Source organism: Puma concolor, chromosome A3, assembly GCF_028749965.1.
Source record: "Puma concolor isolate L17-30 chromosome A3, mPumCon1.1.hap2, whole genome shotgun sequence".
Classification (NCBI taxonomy): Eukaryota; Metazoa; Chordata; class Mammalia; order Carnivora; family Felidae; genus Puma; species Puma concolor.
The window spans coordinates 111,408,797-111,424,162 of record NC_141669.1 but is presented as its reverse complement, the minus strand read 5'-3'; the positions used below and the strand labels follow the sequence as shown (position 1 = coordinate 111,424,162).

Below are 15,366 nucleotides of genomic sequence, written 5' to 3'. Positions count from 1 at the left end.
ATTTGAGGACTAGGCTTCACTTGCTCATCTGGGATCTCAGGCCAGGCCTTCTGTCATACCAAGCCACACCAAGCTCAGCAGTGCTCACAGGTCTTTAATCTGTAACTGCCTGGCCACATTCCATCTCTCCCCCAGGATGGTGGGGAGGGACCAAGATGTATGGCCAGGTAGGCTGTACCAGCTCCCAGTCCAAAAGGGAAGGGCTAGGTCAAGCTGGGGCCTGGACAGGGGGCTCCTGGCCCCAGGCGATGAGGGAGTTGCTGGCCTGCGCAAGTTCGGTGATGGACACCCGGCCCCGCTGTCGGATGAAGTTAGCCACAGCAGTCAGTTCCTCGGGGGTTATGTAGATGAACTTGCCCCTGTCGTCAATCACACCTGTGGAGTCAGGAGGGTTGTGGGGCTGAGCCCAGCCCTCTAAGCCCCCCTCCCCACCACTGCATAAGAATGCCCACCCAGCCACCCCTTTCTGGCTCAGAGCCCTCCAGGCTTGCCTGCCTGCCTGGCCTCCCCTGGCTGCATCCAATGGTGGCTAGGTGAGTCAAATCAGGCTGTCCCTGTCACCCTGAGCCACTCCCAGGCCTGGGCATATTCCTCTGCTCTGCGCCCTTCCTGCATGCACACCACTTCCCTATCCAGGGCTGGGAGTGGGGAGTCATCTGGCCTCTGGAACAAGTCCCTGCCAGGCCCCCTGTGGCTAGACACCCACCCCCCTCCCAGGCCAGGGTCTATGGCGAATGATTCTCATCCCCTCACCTGTCAGAGCCCCCTCAGCCAGCAGGTCTTGGATGCGGTTTATGGTGTCCTACGAGAAGAACAAGTCTCAGAGCAGAGACGGGCACTGCCATCCCCAGAAGACAGTCACAATCGCCCTCCGACCACAGCCGACTCTCCTCCCCTCCTTTTCATGGCCGCCCCCCACGTGACCCTGTGCTTCTCCTTTGGAGGGGCCTAGGGGAGACAGGACTCTGGTCTTGGGGCCCTGTAAGACCCCTGAGAGAGGCTCACTTCAAGGCAGGAGAGGAGAGGTGGGGATGTTTGGCCACGAAGGCTGGCATAGCCTGTTTGCAAGACAGTTATCAAGGTAACTGGGTTTGGGCTGCCTCAGTTACAGGGGCTGCTGGAGTGATGGGGTTTGGGCTTTTTTCTTTTTCCTTCATCGAGTAGAAACACAGGATTCCTGGGGTGCTAAAGATTCCTACAGTCTACTCTTGCTCGGGGACATCAACACCCCATCTTTCAGGCGGGCCCCCTCTGACAGCCATACGGGCCCCGTGGCCACATTCCACGTAGCAGGCCACCCACCTTCAAGAGCTTACCTGAGTCCGTAGGCCCACCTGGGAAGCCAGGTCTTCCAAGAGCACGACCTTGGACTGCTGCAAGGAGGGGAGAGGAGAGAGAGGGGGACCTTGGGCAAAGCCGTTGGGTAAAGCCGTTCGGCATAGAAGCCCTCTGAGGTTGGCATGCCCACCTGCTCTGCTCTGGTGGCTGGCTAAGCAGGCTACATACTCCCATGGGACAGCCTTGTTCTGCTCACACACTACTCACACGCTCTCCCAGTTGCCTGTACACAGGCACACACGCACTCATAAATTCTCTTGTGGCCCTGCTTGCAGGGAGGGATCTGCCCAAACCACCACCTGCCCCATGAGCCACCTCCTGGCCTGGGGACTACCCTGGGACAGACACACATGAAGAGCTGAGTGCCGCTGCTACTTTCTCCTCTGCATCCGGCCATATCATTTCAACATCATGTACAGGCCAAAAAGGGAAGCACCACAGAGATGAAGCCAGGGGCTGACAATTGCCAGAAGCTGACTAAAAAACTCACTAGGACCTGTGTATGCTGAACACAAGGCCAAGGAGCTGAGGTGTACGTATGTGGGAAGGAGGGTGCAGAGGTGCAAAAGACACATCCCCTGCCTGAGCTCAAGGCTGGCCGAGTAGACAGGTGAAAGCAGATGAGAAGCCTGGATGAGCCAGGGTCTTGGCAGAAGCAGTACAGCTCGGCTTGTCTCACCTTTGTTCACTGCCCCTGGCCTAGAGATCCCTGCGACCATGACATGCCACACTTTTCACCATCCCCTTCACACTGCTGAGGCACTGTGCTCACCCTTAAAATAACTATGGCTAAATTTGCTCAGTGCTTTCCATGCACTACCATGCTGTGTGTGCTTCCCTCTCACCCTTAGTAGAAAGTTTAGTTCCCGGGGCAGGGGGCAGGGGGAGGGGGGAGTGGAGGTGCTGCCGAGGCTCTACCTCTGGGTCCTACACATGCATCTGCCCCTGCCTCCCCTCCAGACAGCATAGCATGTGACTCGAGAGAAGGCGGTCTTTTGCGTTTCCAGGAATCTTCCATAGCGAATCAGCTGGGGGAGGAGTGACACGGTGACACCTCCTCAGCTGCAGATGGCATGTGACTGTTCAAAATGCCAAACTGAACGTTCAGGCGGGGAGGCAAGTGAGTGGCAGTTGGGCCAGGGGGTGGCGAGCACAAAGTGACCTGGCCAGCTGACCTCTACCTACAAAGCAGGGAGCAGGCGCGGGGTTCTCAGTGACAGCTCAGAGTGTGAACGTGGAGTCACCCCAGGTGTCTCTTAAGACCCGGCCCGAGGGGCTGCTGGGGTCAAAAGTATGTTTAGAAAAACCAACCAACCCACTCAGCCCTGGTCAGGAAAGAGAGGGGACTGACAACCTGGAGGAGCCTGGAGGAAGGCAGGTGGGCTGTATTCCAGAAGTCCTTCTCCCTGCCGACAATAGCGCTGGGAGGATCAGCCGGCACGGGCCGGAAAGACCTCCAGGGTCCAGAGGAGTCTGGAGAACCCCCGGAAAATGGCCTCTGCAGACAGCCTCTGCAAGCAAGCGCTGCAACTGCCGCGGGGGGGGTGGGCCCTTACTCAGGTCTCTGCAGAGGAGAGGGGGAGCTAACGCTAGCGATCAAAGCTTTCCTGAAGGAGACTCAAGACCATGTTGCTGTCCGCTGGCTAGGTGGGGACGGCAGGTTCCAAACAGCAGCAGGAAAGTGTGAGAGAGGTCTTGCTGGCCCTCGAAGGTGCCAGCGTGGAGAACCCGCAGAGAATGGGCTGCATCAGAGGGGAACGGCGCTCTCTGCCTCCCAGTGACACCCGGCCCCCAGGCTGTGAGCACGGCTCCTCGCCGCTGGGAGGAGTCTGAACCCTGTTCCCTTTAGAAGAGGTGGGGGGGAGGATTATGCAAGGCCTGGCTCCTTGGCACCCCCTAGTAGCACCCCCACTGCCGCCCCCACTCCCTCTGTACCCCTTCCCTCAGCCGCCTCTGCACCTGTGAGCTGCACTTGAAAACCTCTCCCCTTGTCGCATCCTTCGTGGGAGAGAAGTTGCTTAGCAGCAAAGCAGAGCAGGACGTGCTTATGCAACCTGGAGCAGTACCCGGTGCGGCTACAGACAGAGTGGGGCACACGTGCCGACCCGCCCTCGATTTCAAAGGAAACATCATCCTGTTTCCCTGAAGACCCAAGTTCCCGGTCAGGAACACATGGCAAGAGATACTTGTTTCAACTCAGTGGAGGCTCAGTGTGACAGAACTGACAGAAAACACATGTGAAGAAACCTGAAAACACAGTGACTCACTGAGCGTGGGGTCTGAGGAGCAGGGAGACTGTCAAACCCTGACTGTGAGGAAGTGATTGAAGGCTCAGGCCTCCCACACAGACCGGGTCCCTCTCCACTGTCAGAGGAGAGCGAGGTCTGCCAGGAGCGGGCAGCTCAGACTCTCCGGTCCCCCACCCATGCCTGCACAAGCTTGAATAAGCTGCCCGTACCCTGGCTCCAGTCTGCTCCCTCCAGGCCGAGAGAGCACACGTGACACACACACACACACACACACACACACACACAGACTCACACGTGACACACACGCGTGAGGCAGGGGGCAGACACCCAGGCTCTGTCCGGTGGCTTCTTACCTTTATGTAGTTGATGAACTCTGTCAGGAAGCTGTGGGACTAGAGGGGCAGAGAAATCAGGGTGAATGTCCCCCCTGCAGGGGCCACAGGGGTCTACGCCCACCCACCAGCCTGTGTGGGCAGAGCCTCCCAGAGCGAGGGGTAGGAGGCACCACCTCTCCTGAGGACGAGGCCTCTGGCCGCTAGAGGCTGCTCGGCCTGATGCCCACCCACTTCCCACTGCCTGACAAGGGCGGCAGGCGAGGAGCAATGGGGCATCTGGGATGGGGTGGTGGGCTTGGTGGGCATGGGGAGGGGCTTCCCAGGGGCAGTGTGGACCCACCTGTTCCTCAGTCATGGTCTCACCCACACCTTCCTCCTCCACCACGAAGGCCTCCTTCAGTTTCAGGTACTCCTCATGTTCCCGCTGGGCCTGCTCCTCCCGGGCCTTCCTCTCTTCCTCCTCCTGTGGACAAGAGTCAGGTACTGTGGGGCAGATGCCCACCCCATCCCTATTCTGGGCTCTGCTGCCCCCACAGCGCACCAGGGCACACAGTCCAGTCCTCTCTCAGTTCCTTCAAGACTCTGCTCTCTCAACCTCAAGCTGAGCTGCACGCAGAGGCCCCTCTTTTCACCAGTTTCATTACCTCCCAGACACATGCTGCTCAGCCCCCTCTCCTTGAAAATCCTTCCGTGACCCCACCCCATAGTACCTTGCAATCACCCCCCCTCCTTCTCTTCCTGTCATGTCTGAACTTTGTGGACAAACGCCCAGGCTCCATTTCCTCATCACCCTTTCACCCCTCCTGCCTACTCCAGTCTGACTTCTCCACCAAAACAAGTGCTACAGTCCCACCCCTGCCCTCCATCCCACCAAATCCAAGGGACAACCATCAGCCTCACAGCCTCTTAGTGGTGCCGGGAGAGCTGACCATTTCCTCTTCCTTTGCTTGGCTTGCAGACCCCACCCTCTCCAGGACTTCCTCCTGCTCCTTGCTCAGCCCTGTCTCCCCCCCCACCCCCCCACTTCCTCGGGTCACCTTGCCATGCCCACAGCATCAACAACCATCTCCTCGCCAGTGACTGCCACAGTTGTACCCCTGCCCAGATCTTTCCTCCCACGTGACACATCCACTGGGCCATCTCACAGGCACTTCAAATTGCATATGTCCCAGAAAGACCCTGTGATCTACTCCCCACACGTCCGGTCCTCCTCCTGGGTCCCTGGCTCAGTGAGTCACACAGCCATCTGGCCACCTGGTCAGAAATAAAGTCCTATCTACCACTTCTGCCTTCAACTTCTGGAAAACTTCTCAGTCCATCCGTGTTGCTCAATCACCACCACCACCTAGTGCCATAGCCTCCCCCCAAGTCATCCTATTTTCCACAGCTCTCAAAAAGATCTTTTTAAAACACATAGCTAAAGCTGGGGCAAAGAACATATAAAATGAACCTGGTGCATCTTGTGGTGCCAGAAAGAAAGTACTCAGGAAACCAAACAATGAAGTTACGTCAAAGGTACATGGGAGCCAATTGCGAGAGCTCCCAATGGTCTATATAATAAGATAAGTAAGACAGTATTGGACTCTAACACAACTTACAAAATAAATATCCTCTAGTCTGTGTAGATATAAACAAACAATTATATAAATAAAAAAGAAAAAGTATAGCTCTGGAACAAAAAAATTCCCAATACTTTGTGTAGATACTCTCCTCTGAAAGAGGTGGAGAATAACTCTACCCACCCCTTAAGTGTGGGCTGTGCACAGTGACTTGTTTCCAAAGAAGTACAGCAAGGAAGGAGTTAACATTCCAGTGCAGAAATCTGGCAAATACAACCTGAGCCAAGCAATCAAGGTTAACATCAGTAAAGACAAGTTGACAACATGTATCTTTGATACAATGAGAATGGCACTTCACCTGTGACCTTCCTCCCAGAAATCCATAAGCCCAGTCCAATTGTGAGAAAAAAACCCATCAGCTGAACGCAAACTGAGGAATGTTCTATAACACTTGCCTGATATTTCTCAAAACTATCAACGTCATCAAAAGCAAGGAAAACCTGAGAAAATGTCACAACCCAGAGAAGCCTAAGGAGACATGGTAACTAAATGTAATGTGGTATCCTGGATGCAACCCTGGAAAAGGAAAAGGAAAAGGAAAAGGAAAAGGAAAAGGAAAAGGAAAAGGAAAAGGAAACTGGAGGAAAATTAATGAAATCACAATATGTATGGGGTTTAGTTAAAACAACGTATACTGGGGCGCCTGGGTGGCTCAGCTGGTTAAGCATCCAACTTTGGCTCAGGTCATGATCTCACGGTTCATGAGTTCAAGTCCCAAATCAAGCTCTCTGCTGTCAGTGCAGAGCCCACTTCGGATCTTCTGTTCCCCTCTTTCCTTGCCTCTCCCCCACTCGCATGCGCTCTCTTGCTCTCCCTCAAAAATAAACATCAACAAACAATGTGTCAGTACTGACTGTGAGAAATATACCACATTAAGATAAGATGCTAATAACGGGAAACTAGGTGCAGGAACGGAGAATCCTTTCCTAAAGGTAGTTTAGGGTCCATTACACAACATCAATACTCAAAAAGGTAAAAAAACCCTTTCCACTAATGCCTCCTCTCTGCCGTGGTCTGGCCCATCTGCTATGGCACCCACAGCCAGGCTTTCTGCCATCCAGGGTCCCTGGACAATAGGACCAGTCAGAGGCCAAGGGCCAGCTTCCCCCAGCTGGGAAGCCCTAGCTCTCACTCTATATACACACCACAGCTTTGTGATGTTCCTTTTCTCAAGCACTCGTTCTCAGAAAGGGAGCCACTGGCAAACAAATGCTCATTAACCACCTTTACTGCAGAGGTCCCCATTCTCTGGGCATCGATCTTCTCCATGGCAGGCCCTAAACAGGACCTGGATCAGGCAGGATCCACCAACTCTTACAATGACCTCTAACAATTTCAAGGCCCTTAGGGTCCAGACCCCACCCCCTCTCTGACCCCTCTCCTTCTTGCTTACCTTGTTCCAGCCACTCTAGCCATCTCAATTTTCCTTAAATGCTCACTTTCCTTTAAATGGTATGCTCAATAAGCCAAATGAACAAAAATCCCCATCTCAGGGGCACCTGGGTGGCTCAGTCGGTTGAGCGTCCAACTTCGGTTCAGGTCATGATCTCGCTGTCTGTGAGTTTGAGCCCCGCATTGGGCTCTGTGCTGACAGCTCAGAGTCTGGAGCCTGTTTCAGATTCTGTGTCTCCCGTGCTCACTTTGGCAGCACATATACTAAGATTCTGTGTCTCCCTCTCTCTCTTCTCCTCCCCCACCCATGCTCTGTCTCTCTCTCTGTCAAAAATAAATAAACATTAAAAAAAAAATCCCCATCTCAGGCTCTGCTTTTCAGCAGCAGCTTTATATAGATTGTGTTTAGAGTCCAGGGCCAAATAAACCAGGGCCTGCTCCTGAACCCAGTCCATGGCCCATCTTCTAGGTCAGGTGTGGGGAGCTGCACAGGAAGCAAGGCTGCCTGGTCAGGGCTCAGAAGTTGGGGGGAGGGGGGGGTCTGCCTCACCTTTTGTTCCTCCTCCAGGCGAAGGCGCTCCTCCTCTTTCTTCCATTCTGCCTCACGCTGGGACTCAAGGCGTTTCCGCTCCTCACGTTCAGCCTCCTCTGCCTGGAGAGAGGCCTTTGTAGGGGGCATATTCCCACTCCCAACTAGAGTTTGCCCACCTCACAAACAGGCCAGGGAAGGTAATGACTGGGCCGGACCACAGACCCAAGCTGCAGGAGACAGAGCCAGGCAAGCAGCGTGCAAAGAGCCCAAGGTAAGGTTCTGACATGGGGGACAAGAAAGGCAGGACCCTTTCCCATTTCCCAGAGCTGCACCCCATCCCTCCTGCTTGCCTCACGCTGGGCTTTTCGCGCCTGTTTCTCCTCTAACTTCCGTAGTTTCTTGGCTCCAATTTTCCCTGACAGGTGACTTTCCACTGGCTTCTCGATACCTTCTTCCTCTTGGGCTGAGAACAGTCAAAGAAAGACATTTCAGCTCCTGGAGAGGACCAATGAGGATGAGTCCATCCTACTCCTTGTTCCTCTCCACATTGTGGGGGGAGGGGGGATGGGATCCCCTTCCTCCCACCTGTAAATGTCACTAGCCTAGTTCTGCCCTCCAAAGACATCTGTCATGAACATAGAAATTCACACTCTGAGTGCATGTATGCCAGAAAGTGTGTGTAGAGTGTGTGTTGAGGATAGCAGATAAGGTGGGGTAAGGGTGAGAGAATGATGGGGCAAAGGAACAGATGATAATTTTAGATGCTGCATAGCCACAAAAAGGGAGGTGCTGGGTTCCAATATCTGAGTGTCTGAAAATCCCAGTCAGGCATATCTGGGCTTGCAGAGTTCTCTGGTTTGTTTCTGAGCCAAACCTCCAGGGAAGGATGGCCCCATGGGGAAATGTATCCCCACCTCATATCTGAAATTGTCTTCACTGTGGTCAGGAACGGCTGAGGGTTCTGGGCTCAACGCCTGGCCAAAAAAGATAGCTCCAACCCCAAGACTACCTAAAGTTAAGGCCAGCTAAAGGTTAGCTGTTGATGCTGGGGCAGCAGGAACGTCTGATCCCAAGTCTGAGACAAGGGGGATGGTACCACAGAGTGAGTCTTTTTTGAGTCAAAAGGGGCTAATTCCCAGAAGGACAAGGGCAAAAGCCCCAAATGCCTCTTCCTCAGGCTCACACCAGATTTCAGCACTGGAGAAGAGATATTTTTTCCCACAATCCCAGGGGCTCTGTTGGTCTCCCAGGGATATGGACGCTTCTGTCAACAAATTTCTCCAACCTCAAACACAGGTGATCTCACTTCAGGAACTACAGAAGCTCTTGGCTAGGCACTCTGGCCCTAGAATGAGGCTCTCAGAAAATGAGTGTGCCGAAACTACTAAGGTGCTGGGATATGAGAAGTAGACTAAGGAACTTTCTGGGTCAATCTGAAGATCTCTGCCCTCTTGCTTAGACACTGAAAACCAAGATAAAGGAAGAGGGGGCTGGCCTAATAGAATAGGGGTCAGGGTCCAGAACTGCTGGTTTCTGGGACCAAAGGATGGGTCTCAAGCATTCCCTACTCCAACTTTATCTTGTGGCTCCCAGACATATCTCCTATACTCTAGCTTCACACTCCACTCTTCCATCCAGCTTTGGAGGTCCCCTTATGCCCTTAAACAGCCCCTTTCTCCTCCAGGCTGGGCCCCTCTCACCTGGGATGATGGCCTCCTCCTCATTCTCATCCACCTCTGCCCAGGCAATACGCTGAGCTCGACGCTGGGCCTGCAGGCGGCTGCCCAGGTCCCTCCGGCGCCGGGGCCTGCCCCCTGCTCTCTGCTCCTCGGGGTCCAGGGGCTGAGGCTGGGCCACTGAGCCTGCTACTACAGGCTGCTCCTCATTGTGCAACGACTCCTGGCCAGCTGTAGGGAAGAGAGGAACCACAACACTGTCTAGCAACCCAATCCACCTGAAAGCAGGGGAGAACCCCGGATGTCTCACCCTCCACTTAATGTTCTCCAGGCTCCTGCTGCCCAAAGCACAAAGCCCCAGTTTTCTCAGATATTAAGGCCTTTATAACCCAGACCCACACCTTGGTCCTATGCAGCAAGATCATCCGTTCCCTCTTGCCTTTGTCAATACCTTTCCATCCGGTCTGTCAGGATACTGCCACCCTGCAAGACAGAGATGAAGCCCTACCTCCTCCAGGAAGCTCACCCTGACTTCTCCAGACTTCATGTGAATGCCCACTGCAGGACTGCATTTATTGCTTGCCTCAACACCACCTGCCATAGTTTTATAAGGCATGCCAACCAGGAGCACACCTGCTCCCGGGGGCTGTGTGTTTCCTTCCAGGAAGACTTCTTGGCTATCTGCTTTACCTCAGCTTTCTCTCTCCTGCCCTTGGAGCATGTAGGTGCTCTGAAGTAACTTGTGGGCCCAGGGAGGGGAAGAGACTATATATACACAAATCCACATAACGACAGGAAATGGGAAATGACGAGAGGAAGAGAATGATAGGAGTATCTGAACTGTACCCTGGCAGATGACATGGCCTCACAGTCGGGGTACAGAACAGGTAAGGTGCTCTCTTTGAAGGGGAAGGACAGAGGCTCAGGTAGTTACAGCTCGTAGGTAAGCACAAAACACTCAAGTGCCCCCTTCTTGGCATCCACTTTGGAGCCGGCCTGGGTGGGACGGGAAACCCCTGCGGCTTCTCCGTTGGGTGCCCCAATGAGGGAAGGGAGTGTGTCCGCCAGGGCCTGGCCCCTCTGGGTCTGGAGTGTCAGAAGGCGAGGAGAGGAATTGAGAGAAGCTGTCTCTGAGGCTAGGAGAGAGGTGTAGAGCGCTGCCATCCACTCGGCGAGTAGGGTTAGAGCACTACGTCTCCGCCCGCTCCCCGACGCGCAGGAATGCGCATGCGTGCAGCTGGCCTCAAGCGCGACGAGCGCCAGCCAGCGCGGAGCAACTCGTCGGTCCGGGCAAGCAAGGCCAGCGCATGCGCAGAAGCCGCGGTGCGATGGCCTACAAAGGCTCAGGCCAGAGAACGCGTCCCCACCTGTCCTGGAGCGGCGGTATCTCTTACCTGCTGTTGCCCGGCCCCTGCTGCGAGTCAGGAAAAAGATAAGGCCGACAAGCAGAGCCGCTGCCACCAGGTACACCACGGGGCCCACCATGACGAAAGCTTTCAGGCTGAACAAGCTCGTCCACCCTGAGGCCCGGATCTGCCGGGCCCCGCCCAACGTCCACATGGCCCCTCCTATCCCCCTCTAGACCCCGCCCACCAGCCGGGTCTCCGCCCAGGCCGCACACTTCGTATGGAGGCCTCATTATTTTACCCTAAGGAATTTGGGAAGCATAAAAATACCCATTCCTTCAGGTGGAAATTATTGCAAACAGTTTTGTGCAGTGCGACATTTATATATGTTTTAAAAGCACTGAGCAATACCACACAGTGTTTATGAAAACATACATATGTGGAAAAAGTACAATAAGATGCTTAGCAATGATATACACCAACTTCAGGATAGAGGTTACCTTTGAGGGAAAGCCATGGATCGGATTAAGGGCAGAGATTTGCCTATTATCTGTGACATATAATTTCATTAAAAGGGGAGAAGGGAGGAGCAGAGACTAAATCTCCTATTTAGTGATACATTTTGGTACCCAGACCTGCACTTTTATACCTATTTTAACATTAGCTTTATTATTTTAAATTAGCTTTATTAGACTAATATGAAAATTAGTGACCCAGTTTTCCATAGCGAGCACTCAAAATTTAAATACCCAGAGGAGATTTAAATTTCCATTTAATTCTTAAGAATTATTTAAAGGGCTGCCTGGGTGGTTCAGTTGGTTGAGCACCTGACTCTTGATTTTGGCTTAGATCATACATGATCCCAGGGTTGTGGGATCAAGCCCCTTGTTGGGGTCTGCGCTGAGAGTGAAGCCTGTTTAAAATTCTCTCTCCCTCTGTCCCTCTCCCCTGCTTGTGCTCTCTCCCTCCCTCTCTAAAATAAAATTAAAAATTAAAAAAAAAAAAAGACTTAACTAGGAAAAAATTATACTTCAATAAAGTTGTTTGGAAAAAAAACGGGGGACAGGATGTGAACTCAAGAATTTTTTTTAATGTTTATTTATTTATTTTGGGAGAGCGTGCAAGAGTGGGCAAAGGGGCAGAGAGAGAAGAGAGAGAATACCAAGCTGACCGTGCAGAGCCCCACATGGGGCTTGACCCCACAAACTGTGAAGTCATGTCCTGACCCAAAACCAAGAGTCAGATGTTTAACCAATTGAGTCAACCAGGCACTCTTCAAGATTTTTTAACAAGCAAATAGCAACTGCTGGGAATTTGCTGTAACAGTAATATGAAGTTTTTGTGTGTGTAATAACACAAAGATCAAAGGACCAATGGTATGAAGTGTAAGATTTGAAAAAAGATGGTACCATGTTAAAATTTTAACATCTGTTAAGGCGGAATATTGGGAACTTCAGCATCTATTTTATTATTTTCCGTAACTTTGGAAATTCAGAATTCACATTTTTAAATTTTAAGCAAGCAAACAGGCCAGGATAGGTGAAATAAAAATAGCAAATGTTTAAAATTGTTAAAGTTGGGTAATGGGGCTTTTTTCCATATTTTGCTAAGTTTGACATTTTTGCATAAGTTGAAATTTCCCATAAAAAAAGTTTTATTGAAAATTAAAAATTATGGCAGCGCCTGGATGGCTCAGCTGGTTGAACACCCAACTCTTGAGTTCAGCTCAGGTCTTGATCCCAGGGTCCGTGGAATGGAGCCCCACTTCAGGCTCCACACCAAGCAGGAAGCCTGCTTGAGATTCCTTCTGTCTTCCTTTGCCCCTCTCCTCCTTGCTCACTCGCTCTCTCAAAAACAAAACAAACTAACAACAACAACAAAACACTAAAAAATACACAGGGCATGTAGCTGGCTCAATTGATCTCAGGGTCATAGGTTTGAGCCCCACATTGGATGTAGCGATTAATGAAATACATGAACTTCCTCTAAAACCTAAAAATTAAAACTTCATACATTTTTGTGTGTAATTTGCACATGCACAGAAAGTTTCTGGAAGGGCAAAGCAACAGTCAATAGAGAGAACTCTTCCTCGCTGCCTCAAACAGATATAATTTTCACAGCTTTCATTTAGTTCTCAGGTTCTCAGAATCCTGGAGCCCAAGCATGTCATTAAGATTTGTGGAGGGGGTGGAAGACAGCAGGGAGAACGGGGAGACAGCTGCTGCCGCCGGGGTCTAGGTATGAACAAAATAGGGCCGGGTTCATGACAGTAGCAGTGGGGGTAGAGAGGAGGGGACTGACTGAAGAACTATTTCAGAGGTAGAATTGACAGGACCTCACGAGCTCCTTTGAGAGCAAGAATCATCCTTCTTTGCTTAGCGGGATTTCCCTCACAACGGAAGGGTGTGTGATTCCAAAGAGATTTCCCGTTATATTCCTTACTAAATTTTAGGAGGTAAAAATTCACATAGTTGAACTCAAGCATAGTTCGTTTAATGAACTACTGCAATCCCCTTTTGCTCTCTTCTAACTATGAACTTGACTGTCTCTTTATACCTTCGCTTATCAGTTAAATCAGTACATTTCTTTTTCGTTTTGTTGTTGACTAGGAGGATCTCTGTCATTGCAACCAAGAGTCCTGACTAGATTACATATACACAAACTTTTGCATGAATTACAGGTATTCATGTATCTCCTCTCTCCCCACAAGCTCTTATACTCCTAGGCCTTCAGCTTTAGAGTGAGGTGTAGCAAAAGCGAATACCCACTCACAATATTCCCTGCTTAATAACTCTTTATGGGCTCCAATGGTTTGCTGGGTGACTGTCCACACCTCTCCAACCTCAGTGATGATTCCCCTAGCACCCAGTGCTCCCAAGGTCCTTCCACTGACCAAATTGCATGGTATTTGTTTGTGTGGTACAGGGACACACGTCCCAGGCGAAGAGCTTCTTGCCTGAGGCTGTAGCTGAAGCTTTCCACAACCAGGAGCTCAGCTTTGCTCCCTGGGGAGAGCTCCCCTGGGGATTCCCGATGACGTCATGAAGAAGGAAGACAGCTGACACAAAGGAAGGGCCACTCACTCCCTGAATTTAACCCACTATGTTCAGACGAACTCCAAGGACCCTCATACATTGCCTCATCAAATTGCCTAAACAGGAAACTTCAGACCCCCATCCCCCCCACCACCACAGGGCACAGTAATGCCTTTTGGCCTCTGCAACATTCCTGCTATGGTAACGTCATTGAGCAAAGGTTTTTAGAGAATATGGGAATTTTTCGATATTCCCTGACAAATTTGAGGGTCTAAAAAAAAAAAAAGGGGGATTATCAGAGGACAAGAACATTAAGCAAAATAACTCATCCAGGCACTGACAGACCTCTGACTTCTGATGCTCTGTCAGGAGTTTCCTCACCAGTAAAGAACCACCCTGAATCTGCCCTTGCTGAGTCCCTGGAGGAAGGAGACAGGTGATTTGTTCACTGGGGATGTCAGCAGTGGGCCAAGGCCTCTGGTACAGGTGGGTCTGCTGGGGGCACGCCCTACTCTGTACTGTCAGGGAGAAAGAACTTCCTCTGTCCTACAGTCCTCCTAGAAGGATTTAGAATCAAATTGACATGAGAGATTAAGAGGAGAAAACCACATTAAAAAATTTTTTTTTAGTGTTTTTGAGAGATAAAGAGAGACAGAGACAGAGCGTGAACAGGGGAGGAGCAGACAGACAGGGAGACACAGAATCAGAAGCAGGCTCCAGGCACAGAGCCTGATGCGGGGCTTAAACTCACAAACCGCAAGATTGTGACCTGGGACGAAGTCGGACGTTCAACTGGCTGAGCCACCCAGGCGCCCTGAGAAAAATCACATTTAAAAGGCATGTGTATAGGGAATCCACATAGACAAGACATCCCAAGACAATGAAATTGCTGCCTCCAATAAGACAAAGGGGCAATGTGAGGCTCACTAGGAGAAGGGGTAGGGGACTGAGGATACAAAGGGAAGAAAACTCATTAGCAAGGCGAAAAGAGATATTTGGAAAAAACAAGGTTGCTCTATCATGCAGATAAATGCCTTCATAAAGGGAGGGGGGTCTCTGTTAATTAATACTTCTCTTCCTGTTGCAGGCTCTCCTTTCCAATGTAAATTTAGGCAGTTGGGGGGGTGGGTGGGGAGATAGAGAGCGTTTCCTGCATCGATTGCATTTTCATTACTTTTAACTCGGAATAATCTTTGTGCCACATTGGCACATTTTGGGGCATCTCATCCTGTACCCCTTCACTGTTTTCGGGATGCAAAGAACTGGCTGAGGCAGTGGGCATGGAGAAGGCATGATGGATCTGAGAGGCTGTAGGGATGAGGGAATGAGGGAGTCAAAACACGGAGGTCTCAAGCCTGGGAGACAGGTGAAAAGACCAGGTTTGTTTTAGCCTATGCCAAATTTAAATTCAAAGGCAAGTAGCGGGATCTAAAAAAATGAAAACAGGGGCGCCTGGGTGGCTCAGTCAGTTGACCCTCAACTTCAGCTCAGGTCATGATCTCAGGGTAAGTTCAAGCCCCACATCCGACTCGCTGCTGTCAGTGCAAAGCCCACTTGGGATCCTCCGTCTCCCTCTCTTTCTCTGCCCTTCCCCCGCTGACGCTCTCTCAAAAATAAATATTTAAAACAAACAAACTCACAGTAACGAGAACAGACTGGTAGTTGGGTGACTGGAGAATGGGTGAAGGGGGTTGACAGGTACAAACTTCCAGTTGTAAAATAAATAATCCTGGAGATGTACAGCATGGTAGCACGTTGACTACGTCCTGCATATTTCAAAGTTAGTGAGAGTCAATCCAAAAAGTTCTCATCACAAGAAAAAATACATAAGGTGATCGATGTTA

General features: G+C 51.2%; 1 protein-coding gene across 1 annotated transcript; it reads right to left on the bottom strand.

The window, feature by feature from the left end:
• Positions 1–76: 76 nt before the first annotated feature.
• DDRGK1 (DDRGK domain containing 1) lies at positions 77–10,704 on the bottom strand. Its single transcript, XM_025932547.2, has 9 exons — positions 10,536–10,704; positions 9,166–9,372; positions 7,816–7,928; positions 7,484–7,585; positions 4,263–4,385; positions 3,941–3,979; positions 1,317–1,373; positions 754–802; positions 77–375 (listed from the first exon to the last, which is right to left on the bottom strand). The coding sequence occupies exons 1-9, from the start codon at positions 10,699–10,701 to the stop codon at positions 209–211; spliced, it is 1,023 nt and encodes a 340-aa protein (XP_025788332.2). The 5' UTR covers positions 10,702–10,704; the 3' UTR covers positions 77–208.
• Positions 10,705–15,366: the final 4,662 nt, after the last annotated feature.

Coding starts and splice junctions, on each gene's coding strand:
- DDRGK1 (XM_025932547.2), bottom strand. CDS start 10,701: ATGTGGACGTTGGGCGGGGCCCGGCAGATCCGGGCCTCAGGGTGGACG. Junction 9,373..10,535: donor CAGGGGCCGGGCAACAGCAG/GTAAGAGATACC, acceptor TCTTCCCTACAG/CTGGCCAGGAGTCGTTGCAC. Junction 3,980..4,262: donor AGACCATGACTGAGGAACAG/GTGGGTCCACAC, acceptor CTGCCCCTCTAG/TCCCACAGCTTCCTGACAGA.